The sequence below is a fragment of the Leuresthes tenuis genome, unplaced genomic scaffold, assembly GCF_036924035.1.
Source record: "Leuresthes tenuis unplaced genomic scaffold, fLeuTen1.0.hap1 SCAF_3, whole genome shotgun sequence".
Taxonomy (NCBI): domain Eukaryota; kingdom Metazoa; phylum Chordata; class Actinopteri; order Atheriniformes; family Atherinopsidae; genus Leuresthes; species Leuresthes tenuis.
In genome coordinates, this window is record NW_027325357.1 from 19,646,307 (window position 1) to 19,663,190 (window position 16,884).

At 42.9% G+C, this 16,884-nt stretch overlaps 1 protein-coding gene across 3 annotated transcripts; it reads left to right on the top strand.

Annotated features, from left to right (window-relative positions):
• The first annotated feature begins 530 nt into the window (after positions 1 to 530).
• On the top strand, positions 531 to 16,210 carry kdm5ba (lysine demethylase 5Ba). 3 transcript variants are annotated; one of them, XM_072382396.1, is made up of 27 exons: positions 531 to 847; positions 4,600 to 4,677; positions 5,024 to 5,146; positions 5,276 to 5,446; positions 5,760 to 5,888; positions 6,461 to 6,554; positions 6,671 to 6,777; positions 6,880 to 7,038; positions 7,220 to 7,339; positions 7,995 to 8,153; positions 8,823 to 9,004; positions 9,221 to 9,383; positions 9,508 to 9,627; positions 9,822 to 10,016; positions 10,293 to 10,474; positions 10,679 to 10,803; positions 10,915 to 11,065; positions 11,333 to 11,453; positions 11,666 to 12,021; positions 12,664 to 12,802; positions 12,880 to 13,059; positions 13,151 to 13,309; positions 13,692 to 14,111; positions 14,195 to 14,285; positions 14,377 to 14,555; positions 14,729 to 14,992; positions 15,079 to 16,210. In XM_072382396.1, exons 1-27 carry the CDS (start codon positions 695 to 697, stop codon positions 15,214 to 15,216), a joined length of 4,458 nt encoding a protein of 1,485 aa, XP_072238497.1. In that variant the 5' UTR covers positions 531 to 694; the 3' UTR covers positions 15,217 to 16,210. The 3 variants fall into 3 exon arrangements, with proteins under 3 accessions (XP_072238497.1, XP_072238499.1, XP_072238498.1); XM_072382398.1 differs by having other exon boundaries at positions 6,671 to 6,768; XM_072382397.1 differs by having other exon boundaries at positions 5,763 to 5,888.
• Positions 16,211 to 16,884: the final 674 nt, after the last annotated feature.

Below are 16,884 nucleotides of genomic sequence, written 5' to 3' on the forward strand. Positions count from 1 at the left end.
CAAAGTGCCGGCCAGCGCGCAATGATCTGGTGGGTGTGTTCGAATAGAAGACACAGTGTACCGTCTGATAGCTCTATTCATTCGGTGCAACCGGGCGGTTAAAGGACCAGTCAGCTCAACTCATTCTTTCATTTGTACACCGATAGAGGTCGGTGCACCGTCGTGCCAAAAAGTGAACACAATCAAACGTAATCACGAAGGAGGAACTCTTTAAGACAAAATTACGGAACCAATACGCTATACAACTCCTATGTTATGTGTTCTCATTGTGTTAAACGCGTGACCAAACTCTGTTACTTCTCTTCTTTTTAAGGATTCTGAAGTAGGCAAAATAGAAGTAGGCATTAAAGCCATTACTCGGTCTTTTAACTGTTTCCTGGTTGAAATATACTCTCTATTTAAGGTGAGGCAGTTTAGTTTAAACGAATCGTCAAAAATATTAGAGCTGCGGATAAAACAATTGCTCGTGTGTTTTTTTTTTTAATAGACTTGGCCAGAAGGCCAGGTCTACTTTTTGAAGCGGACGTGCACAGCCTCTGACTGTCACGAGCTCGTCTCCAACTAGATAATTCGTCTTTGAGTTGAATGAGTGGAGTGGACATGAACTGAAAGACTGAAATTCATAGCAAATATATTTGGCGTGAGGAAGCCTTTTTGGATATTTTTCAGCTGGAGTCTTGACTAAGATGAAACGATGACTCAACCACAGCTGAATGAGTTCATTCCTCCCCCGGAGTGCCCTGTTTTTGAGCCCAGCTGGGAGGAATTTGCCGACCCTTTTGCGTACATCAACAAAATACGACCGATTGCAGAGAAAACTGGCATCTGCAAGATCCGACCACCGCCGGTGAGCATCTCTTGATTTCAGGCGATTCTTCGAGGTGTTTGCACGGCGTGTTAGCCTCGTCTGCTGCGGGGGATTTAGCAGGCAAAGTTGTGTTTTTAGACAGGTTCCAACATGGCGGATTGCGGCTCTGAGTAGAATAGTGAGCCTGCTTGAGCTGGAGTGTGTACTGTTTTCAACCGCGGTAGGAAGCTTTAACCGACGTGCCATTCAAGAGGAAACCCGTGTCTTGGTCGAAATTAAAACTCTTAAAAACACTCGGACACATTTTCATTGTTACAGTCCGCAGAAAGCGGGCATTTTTAAAAAATAAAATTCAAACGTTAAAGTTTGCCTGTACGCAAATCCAATGTAAATTGTTTACGTTAACGCTGAATGAAGTGCTTCCTGGAGTCTGACGCAAGGAAATGGCTCACCAAAATTTGAACTTCTTATTTGACTACCGCGTCCACGAAGGCAGATGGACGTAAAGCACAACTTTCTGAGCAGGATTTGACGGATTTAGGCGGCGTTAAGCGGGCCTGTTGGGAGCTGCGGTTGCCTGACACCCAGCGCTGGCTAACGTACGTGCTCGGTGACCAACTGTTTATGGAGAAATGGGTCCTTCAAACACGGCGCTTAATGGACACTGCTTCTCTCTTTGTATCCTGGCTTTATCACGAGTTCACTCGAAGTGCGATTATTGATGGCGTTATCATTTCAACCCAGTGCTTTAGACTCGCAGAATAACCTTTTATATAGTTATAAAAGTAACTCTCGGACTTTTTTTATTAAAAAAAAATAAAAATTAAATTATTTTTGTTTTATTTTTTTTAATTTATTTCTTTTGTGGTGATTTGTTTTGTATTTTTCTGCCATAACCCATCCCTCCCAGTCCCAAAAACACACACACTAAGTCTCTGAATGTAGAAAAAAAATACTGCACGCAGAGCACAAATTAATCTCACACTGTCCCTATTTTTGAGATGTGTGGCGGCCCTTATTCAAGGGTGTGTCCACGCATGAACTTAAATTGGATAAAAGGACAGAGTCCACTGAATCGAATTATCTTCTCATGACGGATGTGTTTTCTGGCAGGTATCCCCTTTGTCGTGCTGGTCCCGGGTGGAAGTGGGTTCTGTGAGACCTGTATGCATTCAGATAACGTGGCAGCCGTCTGTGGCAGGACTTAGGAAGCAGTTTAAAAAAAAAAAAAGCCCACTTTGCACGGTCCAACCCGGCGGCAGGGGTACAAGGGACTGAATTGTTATCAAAAACCGGCGGGTGGGGTGGCTCCTTTTTGTATTTGCTGGTCCAGTGGCTGAAAAAGCACGGATCATGTAAACAAAAGACAGTGGGTTGGTGGGAGGAGGAGGGGGGTGTTTGAGCAAAGACTGGCCTGCTGACGGGCTGCTCTTGCGGAAATGGAATAGTGATATAAAACACTGGTCAAGTCATTTGCTAATCTTTGTCTCGTTTTTAACTGGTGCATATGCCTCTCAGTGAAGACCTGTCCTGTTCACAAAGCCTTTGCTTGTGTATGTAAATGTCTCTTTATCAGGTTTAAACCCTTTTAATTTGCCTCACATGACGTGTGCACCCACACCTGGGCTTTTATTTCTGAGAGTCGGACCTAGATTTAGCTCCAGGTTGCAGTGTGGGCCCAGCAGAGTGAGACAGTCTGAAATGCCATTAGCACATTTAGTTTGAGCACTTTTTTTATTTCATTTCATTTTTTATTTTCATTGTTCTTTAGATATATTCTACATGTTTGCGTGAGAGGTGTCTGTCTGACAGAGGCACACACCATTTCCACACAGGATCCTGTGTTTGCAGATCTTGTCTTAGATCTCCTTTTTTTTCTTTTCCTGTTCCTCCCCTCAAAAAGAAATTTTTAGAACGGAAATAAACACTGCACCACAACCTGTTTTTGATCAATGATTTCTGTGTGCACGGTGTGTGGTTGGCGTTTCCGGCCGTGTTAGTGGTCACGTGTAGAGCAAAAATGCACATGTATAACTGATGGTGGTGTCAGACGTGCTTGGAGGGCAGTGAAGCAAGCCCGTTGCATTTCATGTGTTTCCATGTGATTGTTCTCCCTTTGTGCTCCTGCATTTGTTGGCCTAATCCAACCACTGGTGATAAGGTGGTGTGACCAGTATTTACCTCCTAAGTCGAGGAGGGTGGGGAGGGGTGCAGTGGGTGGTTTTGTCCAGGCCCAATGGATGTGAATATAACATTTTATAGTGCTTGGATAAATGTGTATTTTTAAAATCTGACTGCATCTAAATGGGCTTTTTTCCAAAGATTGTGATGATTGAAGCCAGAATCGGATCCAGAGCTGTGGGGTAACGTCCGGGCCCCGTTAAATCAGAGCACATTATCAATCGACACGCTGTATTCTGAAAGTTAATATAACACGTTTGTGTTAGAGTGTTACGACTCTTACAAAATCCTTTTAAAGAGTCTAGGCCCTCTGTTGGTTGTGGCCTTTGTTTTAGGACAGAGGTGATCATGTGCACTAAAATTTGTAAAGTTCTCCCAGTCCAGCTCATCTAAGTTGGTGTTTATTAATGTTGTCAGGTTTTGCCCTGACAATGTAACCCATTCCGTAAAAAAAAATGAATCAATAAATCAATGTTTTGGAATTGATTGATGGGTGTAAACAAACAGTTAAGTGTGAGACTGTGGACGACGAGTACGTTTAATGAACAGATTTCACAATATTCTGATGTTTTTCCACAGACTCAACACTGAGTCGATGAAATAATGTGTGTGAGCACCTGTGGGTAAAAGCTCCCAGTTTCCACCGTAAACTTATCCTCTACATGTTCGGCACACAAAGCAGCGCCTCTACTTTGCAGTTTATTGTTAGTCATTCTTTCTGCTTCACTGTGAGACCTGAATCTGTAATCTCAAAGATAATCTTTAGAGATTACTTGGACCTTTTCAACTCTTTGTGGTGTTTAATTAATAAAATTTTTCAACAGATCTGTAGCCATTAAATAAACCATGTCATCGTGACATAACACTATTTGGCATTATTGTCTCTGTGATGCTGTGAAAAGCACTTTTTCATCACTTAAAATTTTTTTTTTTTTGTCTTTTGCAACTGAGATGATTCCTGTAGACTTTGTCCCGGTTTTCGTATGACTTGCTTTGTTGTAAAACAGGTTTCCGGTGCATTAAAATCAGACCTGTCAGTCTTTTAAATGGCCATTAACACATCTGATTTGGTCAGCCTTGCAACACAGCGATGGCTGTTCTGTGGATACTCTATAACCTAGTTGTGTCTGAAGGGTCTGACACATATTTCAAAATGTTTTTCAGCTTTTTTTGTGTTAGTTTTGGTGTCCCCACGGCTCCTTGCTCTGCTCCTGTCTCATAATGACGCTGTTGTGCAGTTCACTCGTTGCCCTTATAGGGAGATGCAGCAATTATTCAGACAAACAACCAATTAGCCTTCAACTCTTTTCCATGATAATGATCATTTTGATAATAAAAACTCCTCCAGTAAAGAATGAATTTCCTGAATGAGTTTCCCAGGGTGTCTTTACCAGCTCGCTGTGCCTAAGTCTTAATTTGTAAGCTCGGACATGTTGACTGACTGTTGTTTGGTTCCCTTCAGGGGTCTTTGTTGACAGTCAAATTCAGTGTAACACCAGTTCAGAGCATGTGTGTATCGTAGCCTGTCGCAGACTGACGACTCTCCTAAACTTTTGTTTTCAGCTTCAAACTTGGTGTCATTTTTCATAACGTGTTTTTGTTTCTCTCAGGATTGGCAGCCACCTTTTGCCTGTGATGTGGACAGACTGAAATTCACCCCACGAATACAAAGGCTTAATGAGTTGGAGGTATATTAGTTTCTTATGTCAGTTTAATTCAAGTTGGTGTGGTATTTCAGTGGAAAATCATGTTCTGCTACTGTACTGTATACATTACTGCTGCCCTGATTAGAAGCACATTTGCCCTTTTTAAAATTTAATCAAAGAGTTTACAGCTTCTGAACATCTGATAAAAGGGCAGAGCAGACCGATTAGAGCATCTATATTCAAAAAGAGAAACTTTAACTTTCACACTTGAAAACAACCCAAGTTGACAGTATGATTAAGTTTCTTTATCATTCGATCTTTATCTTGTGATTCTCACATTGGCGAATGCCATGTGTAATACAGTAACTAATCTTTGTTTTGTTTCCAGGCTCAGACCAGAGTTAAACTCAACTTCCTGGATCGAATCGCAAAATTCTGGGAGCTCCAAGGATGCACTCTGAAAATCCCTCACGTCGAAAGAAAGATTCTGGATCTATACCAACTGAACAAGGTTTGCAAAGTTCGAGGCAGTCGTTGATAATTTGCAATTATTGTGTTCACGTCTGAAAACATAAACGCTACCCATGCATGGCAACGCACCTTCCTCCCTAATGAATATGAACATCTCTTGTTCTTGAAGTTGGTGAAGGAGGAGGGAGGCTTTGACGCGGTCTGCAGAGAAAGGCGCTGGACTAAGATATCGGTCAAGATGGGCTTTGCTCCTGGGAAGGCCATTGGCTCTCATCTGCGGGCACACTATGAGCGGATCCTCTACCCGTATAACCTTTTCCAGACTGGAGCCAACCTGCCTGTACGTACCCAAAGTTTCCTTTCCACAGCAGCAAAGCAGCTTGTTAGCTCAGTGGAAGAGTACTGAACCACTCATCATAGCTCATTTCAACCCATTTAAACTCAACTGCGTCTACACGTTTATTATCCAGGAAGCCGAACGTGGCTGCTCCAAATTTACTGAAACTCAAAATCTCCATTTTTAAGGTTTTTGATAGTTTTCTTTCTATTTTCAAAAGCATTTATGAACACCAAAACATCCAGAGGCTCTTTATTCCAATATGGTTTTCAGCAGGTTTGAGCACCCATCTCATAACACTTCCCTGTTTGTTCAGCAGAAGGCCACCCTGACAAATGATACTAAAGACAAGGAGTACACCCCTCATGATCTGCCACAGCGCCAATCTGTCCAGCCACAGGAGACCTGCACCGTCGCTCGTCGCGCTAAACGAATGAGATCTGAGGTGAGTCTTCGCTCTTTCTTCTGACCATTCTGCGCTCTGCAAGTCGAGGTCAGAAGTGTAGAGTTGGTAAAGGTTGGGCTACCCCTCACACTCATAAATTCTCAAAATCTGATAAACTTATTGGGCTTTTAATGACTCGCTTGGACTTGTTAGTAGTCTGTGATTGTCATTTGAGATTGTGAGCCGAGTTCGATCAATTCATCGACTTTGTGGTTACAAACCACTCTGCTGTCAAACTGACTTTAATGAAGCTTCATTGAAGGGGAAAGCTATTAAAGGATAGAAGGATTTTATAATGAAAATGACAGCTAAAGGGAACTGCAAAAGTCACGACATTATATGAAATGTCAAGAAGAATTACAGCTATAACAGCACCTCTACTGGATAGAAATGCATTAAAAATGCTTCAATTTGATTAAGCAGAAGCAGGAGGAAAATTCAGCTGACACGAGTATTTTTATTAAGTATTTTCCATTTCTTTTTGTTCTATCCCTGATATCTCATTCATTAATGAGTGTACAACTCACTCCGTTTCCATCCATCTTTCTCTCTGACTTTCACTAAATCTGCAGAGAGGCTGTTTCAAAATTGAACCTGGAGAAATTTGCGAGAATCGTCCCAATCTGAGGAGAAGAATGGGGACATATGTTCCTAAACCAGAACCTGGTAAGAAAAAAGGGAGAAAAAAATGCACGAATAAAAAGGGGAACGCATTGATTCGTGAGAGCAATGTTACTGGGCCCTCCTGAAGCGTCCTTTGAATGTTCATCCTTGTCTTTCAGTGAGAATGGCGGTCTTTGAGGTGAAAAAGGAGCCCATTGATCACATGGATCAGAAACAATATGAAGAAACCGTATTAAATGAAATAAACAAACCTTCGGTGAATAAAGTAAATGGTTTCTTTTGTTTGTGAAAATAACGGGTCGCTGTAAATAAAGCATTGTTCTCTGTGTGCGCCGCTTTGAATGACGAGCTCAAACTGTTCTCTCAGGTGGACACGTACATGTGCCTGGTCTGCGGCAGTGGAAGTGCAGAGGAGCGCCTGCTGCTGTGTGATGGTTGTGACGACAGCTATCACATCTTCTGTCTGATCCCCCCGCTCCACGAGGTTCCCAAAGGCGACTGGAGATGCCCCAAGTGCCTGGCTCAGGTGAGCGGCTGCACCTCCACCCTCAGGGGGCTGAAGTCTGCTCGTAATTGGGAACAAGACTACGACCTCCCTCCCTTCCCTCCCTCCCTCCCTCCCCTCGTCTGACACAAACAATGTAATATCTTAAAGGTGGTGATCATCCTTTGTTCTGTTTTGTGTTGTTTTTTTTTTTTTTAAACAGGAATGTGGCAAACCTCCCGTTGCATTTGGCTTTGAACAAGCAGGCAGGAGCTACACCCTCCAAGCTTTTGGAGACATGGCCGACTCCTTCAAGTCTGATTATTTCAACATGCCAGTTCATGTGAGTGAGAAGGTCCAGACAACCGTTGAAGGATTCAACTGCAGGCACTTCACTTCTATCACACATTCCCCTGTAATTTAGCTTTGACATCTCTTGCAATTTTATGCAAGATGTGGATTTAAAGTGTTTTTTTTATTTTTTTTCCTCTGAGCTGTCATTGTTTGAACAGTGACTCCAAACTTGACATCTGTCAGTAAGTTGTGATGTGCACACTGATGTATTATGCTATCAAGATGCAGAAATAGCCCATCACATTTATTTTTCAGTTCTAATCAGTTTTCAAAGACTTTAGGCATGTTTTCAATTTGGAAGGAGACGGTCTTGGATTCTTTGTTATTAACTTTATGAATTTGTTGGAGCTTTGGTAGCGCACATTCAGAGGGAGTCCTCTGTTTGTTATCAGTTATTACCTTTTCCACAAACTCACTACACAGATATACTTGCATGAGATGGGAAGATGTTTGGAGGGGGACCAGGAAACAGTTCTCCTACATGTTAAAGCTTTGAGAATTCGTCCAGCTGACGTGTGTGTTTTGTTCAAACATCTTTTCGGGGACAATTCTCTGCACCAATCATGGCAGACGAGCGTCTGTGTTTACATACAGTAAGTTCAAGTTCTCGATTTGAGTTTAATGCCGTTTGTTTTGATTTTTAGATGGTTCCCACTGAGCTGGTTGAGAAGGAGTTCTGGCGTCTTGTCAGCACCATTGAGGAGGACGTCACTGTGGAGTATGGAGCAGACATCGCCTCAAAGGAGTTTGGGAGTGGTTTCCCTGTGAAGAACGGTCATTTTGAAGTCTCTCCTGGGGATGAGGTACAGTATGTCCGTCTTGGAGGCGTGTCATACTTTTCTACTGGCAAAACAAATTTGGTTTTGCTGCTTTGGAATCACTCACAATAAAATGAACTTGAGGAAAATGATCTAAATGAAATTACATGTAGGTGGTTATATTAGTGGCAACAGTGTATGCAATTCTGCCAACTAGCGTTCACATCATGCCAGCTCCATGAGCAGAGCCAGGGCTGCTGCAGGGTAGTTGCTAGATCCTAGTTCTCTGCGACGGCAACAGTTGTTTCTAAACACTGACAGGTTTTTATGAACAAGCTACCCAACAGGATTTATGCATGTTGTTTAGAGTGGGATCAATAACTGACTTTATTAAAACACCAGACAGCGTTGAATAAATGTAGCTGCTGTTTTAAAAATTCAGTGCATGAAGTTCTTGTGAATGCCGCATTAGGCGGTGCTCACGGTCGTGACGGGCAATATAAAAGATTTAAACAGCGAGAGGAACACTGAGCTCATGTTCTGCCACAGCTACTTCACAGCCACGTTGCACTTCAGTTGTTTTATTTTTCTCTTTTGAATTAAACGTGCCGGTCACAACATTTCAGCGAGCGTAGCCTGGACTCGATAAACCCGGTGCTAAGTTGGGCTCCCCGAGAGGTGGAGGTCGTGTTGACACCTGTCTCTGACCTGCAGCATTACCTGAGCAGCGGCTGGAACTTGAACAACATGCCGGTGCTCGATGCCTCAGTGCTGACTCACATTACAGCCGACATCTGTGGGATGAAGGTTCCCTGGCTTTATGTGGGGATGTGCTTCTCCTCTTTCTGCTGGCATATTGAGGACCACTGGAGCTACTCTATAAACTATCTTCACTGGTAGAGTGCCTTTTTGGAACCTTTCTTTTCAGTAATGGTGATTTTAACATGAAGTTTTTTGTTTGTTTTGTCATAATTTTGCTGTTTTTAGAGACGTTGTACGCAGGTCTCTCCTATCATCGTTTTAAAATAGTTGTTTCAATCCTGTGAAATACAATTCTAAATGTTTTTAATCATTTTCCCCCACTCTGCTAAAATGTTCGCTCACATGTGCAGGGGTGAGCCGAAGACGTGGTACGGGGCCCCTGGTTATGCTGCAGAGCACCTGGAGTCGGTCATGAAGAAATTGGCCCCGGAGCTGTTTGAGTCCCAGCCAGACCTCCTTCACCAGCTGGTCACCATCATGAATCCCAACACGCTAATGAACAGCGGCGTTCCGGTAACCTGCTCACTGTTGACTCTTAATTTGCTCGTGATTAAAGAGTGAAACAAAGCTGGATTATGATGATATTTGAACATGAACTGCCTGTAATATTTATTGATGTCTTTCTTACTAAATCTAGATCTATCGCACCAACCAGTGTGCGGGGGAGTTTGTCATCACTTTCCCCAGAGCTTACCACAGTGGATTCAACCAGGGTTTCAACTTTGCTGAAGCGGTTAACTTCTGCACCATGGACTGGGTGAGTGACCGTTTTCAAACAATACCTGCGTTGTTCTGTTCAAAAACATTTAGGAGAACTTCAGAAATGTGTTTCGCGTCGAGTTTAAAATAAATGAGCAGTACTGAGAAGGATGATGGATTTAATTCTCCTACATCAGTGTTTTCTATTCACCTTTTGCACTTAAAACTCACCTGCATCGTGTTTCCTGGCAGATGCCCATTGGCCGTAACTGTGTGGATCACTATCGTCAACTGAGCAGATACTGCGTCTTCTCTCATGACGAGATGGTTTGCAACATGGCCTTAAAAGCAGACTCCATGGATGTCGACCTGGCTTCAGCAGTGCAGGAGGACATGACCTCCATGCTCAAAGAGGAGAGAGTGTTACGAGAAAAGATCAACAGAATGGTGAGCAGCTGTTTGATGCCTTTTATTTTTTTTTATTTCAGCATCATGCGGAGGCTCCTTGGGTGTAGTTGTTGCAAAGTTAAGATGTCAACATGTCTTCTGTGGAAATGTTGGCATATCCATGTTTAATTTCATCTTTGTTCGAGAAACCTGTTTAAAACATGATCATCATTACGATGAAGATTTAGATTAGGAGACTTTTTATGGTCTGCACAGATGCCACATTTAGCCCTCCCATCCCCTCTGTGGCTCTAATGACTGAATCCGTGTCTCCAGGGTGTGGTGCAGTCTCGACAAGTTGATTACGAGGTGCTCCCAGATGAGGAGCGGCAGTGCTTCAAGTGTCGGACCACCTGCTACCTGTCTGGCATCACCTGCGTCTGCAGTCCCAACAAGATGGCTTGTTTGTACCACGCCCAGGACCTCTGCTCCTGTCCTCGTAGTAACCTCACACTCCAGTGAGTCCTCAGTAATCCACACTACTTAACATACTAGTCTGTGCAATGTTGAATAAGCGCTTGTTTTTTGCAGTAATATCCACACGTCATTTAAGCAAATTTCCACTTGAACTAGTGTCAGAAAGAGGAGATTACTTTCTACTAAACTCAGAGAAATGACAAAATCACCATTGGTATTAACTGCCTTTCTTTTTGTCTTCTCAGTTTTAAGTTTTCCCTGGATGAGCTGTACCCCATGATGGCGTCGGTAAAACTGCGCGCAGAGTCCTATAAAGACTGGATTTGTTGTGTTCAGGACATCGTGGAGAACAAAGGAACCAAGAAAAGAGGTTGCGAAGATGTCTACTCAGCACAGTCTTTGAATTAGCTTTACTTCCGCTTCATTTAGTAACCTATTTAAACATAATCTTAAAGTGAACATGTTTGTTTTTTCTGGTCAGGTTTGGAAGAGCTTCACAGCCTGGTGGAACTAGCAGAAACAAAGGCATTCCCTAAAACCAGCCTTTTGAATCAGCTGCGTACCATCACCTCAGAGGCTGATAAAGTTGCTGTGATGGCTCAGCAGCTTCTCAACGGGAAGAGGCAGACGAGGTGCTAAAAATAAAAGATTGTGGATTCTTCTGTGTCGCTGTTAATCATAATCAAACCTAATCAATAAAGATTTGCTGTGTTGAATGTTGCATAATCATGTTACGACATAAAAAATACAGTCATTATTCTCAAGCTTTTCAGTGAGTCCATGTCAGTTATAGTTTATTCCACTGTGTATATATATATGTCCTTTTTTTTTTTCGTAGTACAGTACATTATCGGCAGTCTTTAGTTTTATTTTCTTGACCGTTTAAATCTGTGTTTCAGGTACCGTTCTGGAGGAGGAAAGTCTCAAAACCAGAACGAGTTGACTGTTGAGGAGTTGAGGTCCTTTGTCCAACAGCTGGACAAGCTGCCATGTAACATTCGACAGGCTCCTTTACTGAAGGTAAGCATTTATGTATTTATTTATTACTTTATTGATCATGAATGATTTGATGAGCGGTATTAAGGTTGTATTTATTTTTTTCCTCATCATCCTCAAACACTTCTGTGTCCTCATCGTCAGTCTAATGTAAAAGTATATCTTGGGTCCCACAACATTACATAAGTAGACTTTCATTTTATGTGAAGTTACACAATGCATTTCATGACCTTCAGGACCTTTTGACCCGGGTGGATGACTTCCAGCAGCGCAGTGACCGTCTCCTCTCTGACGAGTCACCCAGCCCGCAGGAGCTTCAGGACCTGCTGGATGTGAGTCTGGGTCTGGACGTGGAGCTGCCGCAGCTGCCTCTGCTAAGGGAGAGACTGGAACAGGCTCGATGGCTAGAGGCCGTGCAGCAAGCCAGCAGCAGGCCAGACTGCCTCTGTCTCGACACCATGAGGAGGCTGATAGACCAGGGTGTGGGCCTGGCTCCTCACAGCTCCGTGGAGAAAGCTATGGCTCGTCTGCAGGAGCTGCTGACTGTGTCAGAGCAGTGGGAGGAGAAGGTGCTCAGCCTAATGGAGTCCAGGTGACGAGCCATTTTCTATAGGTTTTACAGGAATGAATGAAAGTACGATGCACATATCAGGTGCTAAGTTTCATATCACTAAGTCTTATTTATTTTATTGTTTTAATTGAATCTTCAAATTGTTCGTCGTATTTTGTTTTTAGCTTAGCGCTCAAAGTTCTTAAGATATTAATTTATCAATGAAAAACGGAATCTATGACATCCAGATGGATGACGATCACTTTAGGTATAGAGGTACAACACCCTGCCCATCTATCTGTTATTAGCTCTAAAGGTCGGTCTGTGAAAAGCATTCATTTTCCACGAATGAACCAATTTGATGCTGAGGCGACCTAAAGATAATCCCAAATTGGTCCCACTTATTAACTCATTGCGAGTAATTCACAGTCACATGTTGTGTGAGGGTACAGAGTGAAATGTGCCTAGTCTGCAGAGCAGAACCATGGTGCATGAAGAGGATCACGGTGTTGTGATTCTACTTAACCCATTAATGAGTGCGCAGACACTCCACACTGCAAATGAGAAGGCTTTCTGTTTTTCTTTGTATAAATCTGGATGAAATGCACTATATTTTCACTATGTTGGACAACTTTTGGAAAGTCTCTTGTGCTTACAGTAGTTCTATATAATCTGTCTCCACAGGCCATATCACAGCATTGATACACTGGATGCTGCTCTACAAGAAGTGGAAAACATCCCTGCTTATCTGCCCAACTGTCTGCAGCTGAAGGATGTTGTCAGCAAGGCCAAGAAATGGCTTCATGAAGCCGAAACCCTCCAGGTAAAATATGCCCTCACCTTTTGACTTGTGCAGACACTCGAGTTTATGCTGAAGCTAAAGATTTTGCTCGCTTGCAGCTGGGGGGACGTATTCCTGTGCTGGACAGCCTCTCTGAGCTGGTTCTCAGAGCAGAGGGCATCCCGGTGAGGCTCGACCCGCTGAGCCGACTCGAGGCCCTCGTCGGTGACGTTCAGAGCTGGAAGGAGAGTGCTGCAAAAACATTCCTACTGAAAAATTCCCCCTTCTCTCTCCTTGAGGTGAATTGAGATACCGAGTGTGATCAGTTTCCAGCCTTCTTTCTAAGTGTGGTTCTAAATATTCAATGTTGTTTTGTCATCTGGTTTTCAGGTCCTCTGCCCAAGATGCGATGTTGGCTTTGGGCAGCAAAAGTCAAGATCTAAGAAAATGAAAGAAGCTCCACAAGTCAATAAAAAATCTTCAACAAAACTGGAGTCTTTGTGTGACGTGGAGAAAGCTCTGTCTGAAAGCCGGGACTCCGCCTCTGCTGTGAGTGTACCTGCGTTATGGTAGATTTCCCACGGCTGAACGTTAACTTCACGGTGCATCGGTTAAAGTTCTACCTGAGAAAAAGTTGTTATTCTTAATTTTAAAAAACAAACCTCACTTTGGAAGCTTCAAGATGACTGAAAGGTCTGTTTGCTTTGATGCTCACTCAGACTCTAAAACTCAACATATGGGCTAGATTTTGAACTGAGGTGGTTGGATGTTTTTTGGTTTTCTTTTGTGAGATGGAAATGGTTCAGTGTTAAAGAATCTTAAAGGATAAATCACCCATGTTATTTTGACTGGTGTACATGTAAAGTTGTAAATGAGACGCGGCTGCATTATTAGTTAATGATTTATAGTTTTTGCTTTTCTCTTCTCGCAGATGGCCACTCTTGCTGATGTCCGACAGAGGGAGTTGGAGATCTTGTTGGCTCTGAGAGCTTCGAATGAGTCCAAGTTTCTGCCTGCTGAAAACTGTTGTGCGCTTTGCGTTTGTGTTTGCCAAAAGGCCCCTTCAGGTGTCATGGTGCAGTGCGAGCTCTGTCGAGACCTTTTCCACTGCGGCTGTGTCTCAGCGGCTGAAGACCTCGAGTACGGCCAAGCCTGGCTTTGCCCGTTTTGCCAGCGGACAAGAAAACCTCCTCTGGACAAGGTTCTGCCCTTGCTGGCCTCGCTGCAGAGGATTCGGGTTCGCCTGCCAGAAGGAGACGCCCTGCGCTTCCTCATTGAGAGGACGGTGCGGTGGCAGCACAGAGTCCAGCAGGCCTGTGCAGAGGGAGTGCTGGAGAGGGTGTCGGCGACAGTAAGTGGAAAGTTTGTGTCTCTGAACACCGCTTATGATCTGAATGTATCGTCGTAATGATGCATTTAACTTTGATGTTTCAGGGGAGAGTCGGGTCCAGAACGTCTTCATGTCCGACTCAGGAAATAAATGGATCATCTTTTCATACTAAGCATCAGTCCGTTCCAGTCCAAGGTCCGTTTTTGAAAACTCTTTGTAGTCCATCCTTTTTTTAGTTGACCTCTGAACTCTCTTGACTCCCTGATGCTTGTAACATTTGCCACAGGACTCGGTCCCGAGCTGGAGGAGCTAATGGTGGAGGGATTCCTGCTGCAGGTCACTCTGCCTGAGACTGAGCAGCTGTACAGATACCTGTTGTACAAACTGGTCCCCCTGCCTTCACACAGCTCTCCCTGTCGGAATGACACAGAAGAGTCTCCGAGTGGGAGTCCCCACCACATCAAGGTGTGGACGAATACAGTCGACCCCTTAAGTTCCATTTCTTTAACTTCATGTATGACTTCAGAAAGTATTTTACATGTAGGCACGTAATGAAAGTTGCTGAAATAAGACTAAATCAAAATGTCATAATTAAGGTAGATCTTAAAAGCAATTTCCAAATCTTATATTTTCTGTAGAACGCCGTGTCAAGTCTGAAAAAGGAGGCGCTAAACAGCCAGAGCAAACGAACCAAGCGCCGCAAGGAAAGCTCAGACTCTCAGCACAGTGAGAAGGCCAAGAAGTCCCGCAAGAAGAAGCCCAAGAAAAGCAAAGAAAGGAGTGACGAATCAAAGAGGACGTGTTCCCCCACACACACAATATCTGACCCTGGCCCGTCGGATTCAGAGGAGGACTACTCGCTGTGTGCTGCGCCATGGTGCAGAGAACCTGAGGGCGACGAGGTACTGTTGGTCAGACTGCAGCGTTTACATCGCACCGACCTGTGCTCAGATTAACAGTACGTTGTATTTCCCATCTGTCATTTCAGGTGAACTGGGTCCAGTGTGACGGCAGCTGTAATCAGTGGTTCCACCAGGTCTGTGTGGGACTGTCTGCTGAGCGAGCAGAGAAGGAGGACTATATTTGCATAAGCTGCACACAGCCAGACTATGACAGAGGAGAATGAAGACCAAAAAGTGATGTTGAAGCAGTTTGTTTTGTTTTGTTTTTTTGTTTGTTTTTTGCAAGCCACAGGACTTCAGCACACACCTGAACTCTGCGTTTCCTGTGGCGTCTCTCCTTCACCCTCTGGCTTGCCCTCAGTGAACATGGTGCTATTTTCCTTCCCCTCCCCGGAGTTACTAAAGACTTCTGTCACTGTTTTTGTCACTCGGCTGGTTTTCCAGCTAATCAACTAATCCTTTCTGAAACTTTCCAAGACTTTATGCAGATGTGGTTTTAGAGAAAACAAACAAAACAAAACATAAACCAGCGCAGGGATTTTTCAACCAAAAAATGTCAGTTTGACATTTCAGGACTGTACTTTCTTTGACATGCATCTGATGAACAATGTGAAACTTATCTTTTTCTTGTAGAGTAAATATTATTTATCTGAGCAATAGCTGAACAGATTAAGTCAGGTTCAGTTTTCACCTGAAGCTATATTTGTGTGTAGAAAAACTTTGATAAGATGCCTTCCTGAAGCAAAAACCCTGAAGAATTCACTTTATGAATCCTATATTACACAGTTCAGTCAACATTTGTGCGCACTTCAAAACAAAAAAAATGGATCGATAATCCAAAACGTGCAAAAGTTTGCACCCGATACTTTTGCCCATATTCCTTAACAGTTTGCCGGCTTTGATACAAAGTCAGGTATCCGTTTGGCGCTGTCTGCAGAGGAAGATGAAAGTCCTGGATTCCTTGTTCCCGGCGGTGGATGAGACTCGATTATGTCCACAGAGTAAGAATGAACTGTCCGACATCAAAGGAATGTACGTTTTGTTTTCGGGTGGACTTTCCCTTTATGGTTGAGGTTGAAAATATTGTGTTGGACGTAGTTTAAACCAGACTGTGTGATTATTTGCCACGGGTATATGACCTTTTTCTTGCTCCTTTGGATAAATAATATAATTCATATGTTGCAGTTTGCATTATAAAATAAAACGTTTGTTCCCATACATCTGGACTCTTTCATCTTCTTAGAGCGTGAAGGATTTAGTTGTAGTTTGTTGTAAGCTGAATTTCATATATATATATATTTTTTTTCACCAGCATGATCAACCAAAAAAAATGACCCCCACAAAAATGTGTGAAACAGGAAGCCAGTGTAACTTCTGAGTAATCCAAGGCCTCTATCACATATGCCAATCATAATGTTCTTTAAATAGAGTCCATAAGGAGACCAGGTACAGAAAACAATGGTTCACATATGTGGTAGTGTACCATTTCCCCTAAAAAAATAAAAAAAAAAAAAAAAAATAATTAAAATAAAAATAAATGTTCCACATCATTAAACCTCTGAAGTTTAGCAAAAGCACTTATTTTTGTGCACATGTACAGTAGCAAAGGTTTCAGTGAAGTCTGTATGCAAATACTCAGAAAAGGCAGCTTCCTTACATCCTGGACAGCCACCACCACCTGCTTTTAAAATTGATATATTCATTTTAGGACGTCTTCTATAAAAAATTTTAACCAGAACGATTATTTTCTTTTTTTTTCCCTTGGCTGTACCCACAAAAGAAATATTTCAAAATGATAAGCCAATTATTTAAAAAAAAACAAAAAAACAACTGACAGTCTGTACTCGGGAAATAATAGTATTCTATATCGTATCGGGGGCGTGGTCAATACG

Bases quoted from the DNA above. Each gene is read 5' to 3' on its own strand.
- kdm5ba (XM_072382396.1), top strand. From the start codon at position 695: ATGACTCAACCACAGCTGAATGAGTTCATTCCTCCCCCGGAGTGCCCT. The intron at 7,340-7,994 runs GTGAGTGAGAAG...TTTGATTTTTAG, and splicing joins ATTTCAACATGCCAGTTCAT to ATGGTTCCCACTGAGCTGGT. The intron at 10,475-10,678 runs GTGAGTCCTCAG...TTGTCTTCTCAG, and splicing joins CGTAGTAACCTCACACTCCA to TTTTAAGTTTTCCCTGGATG.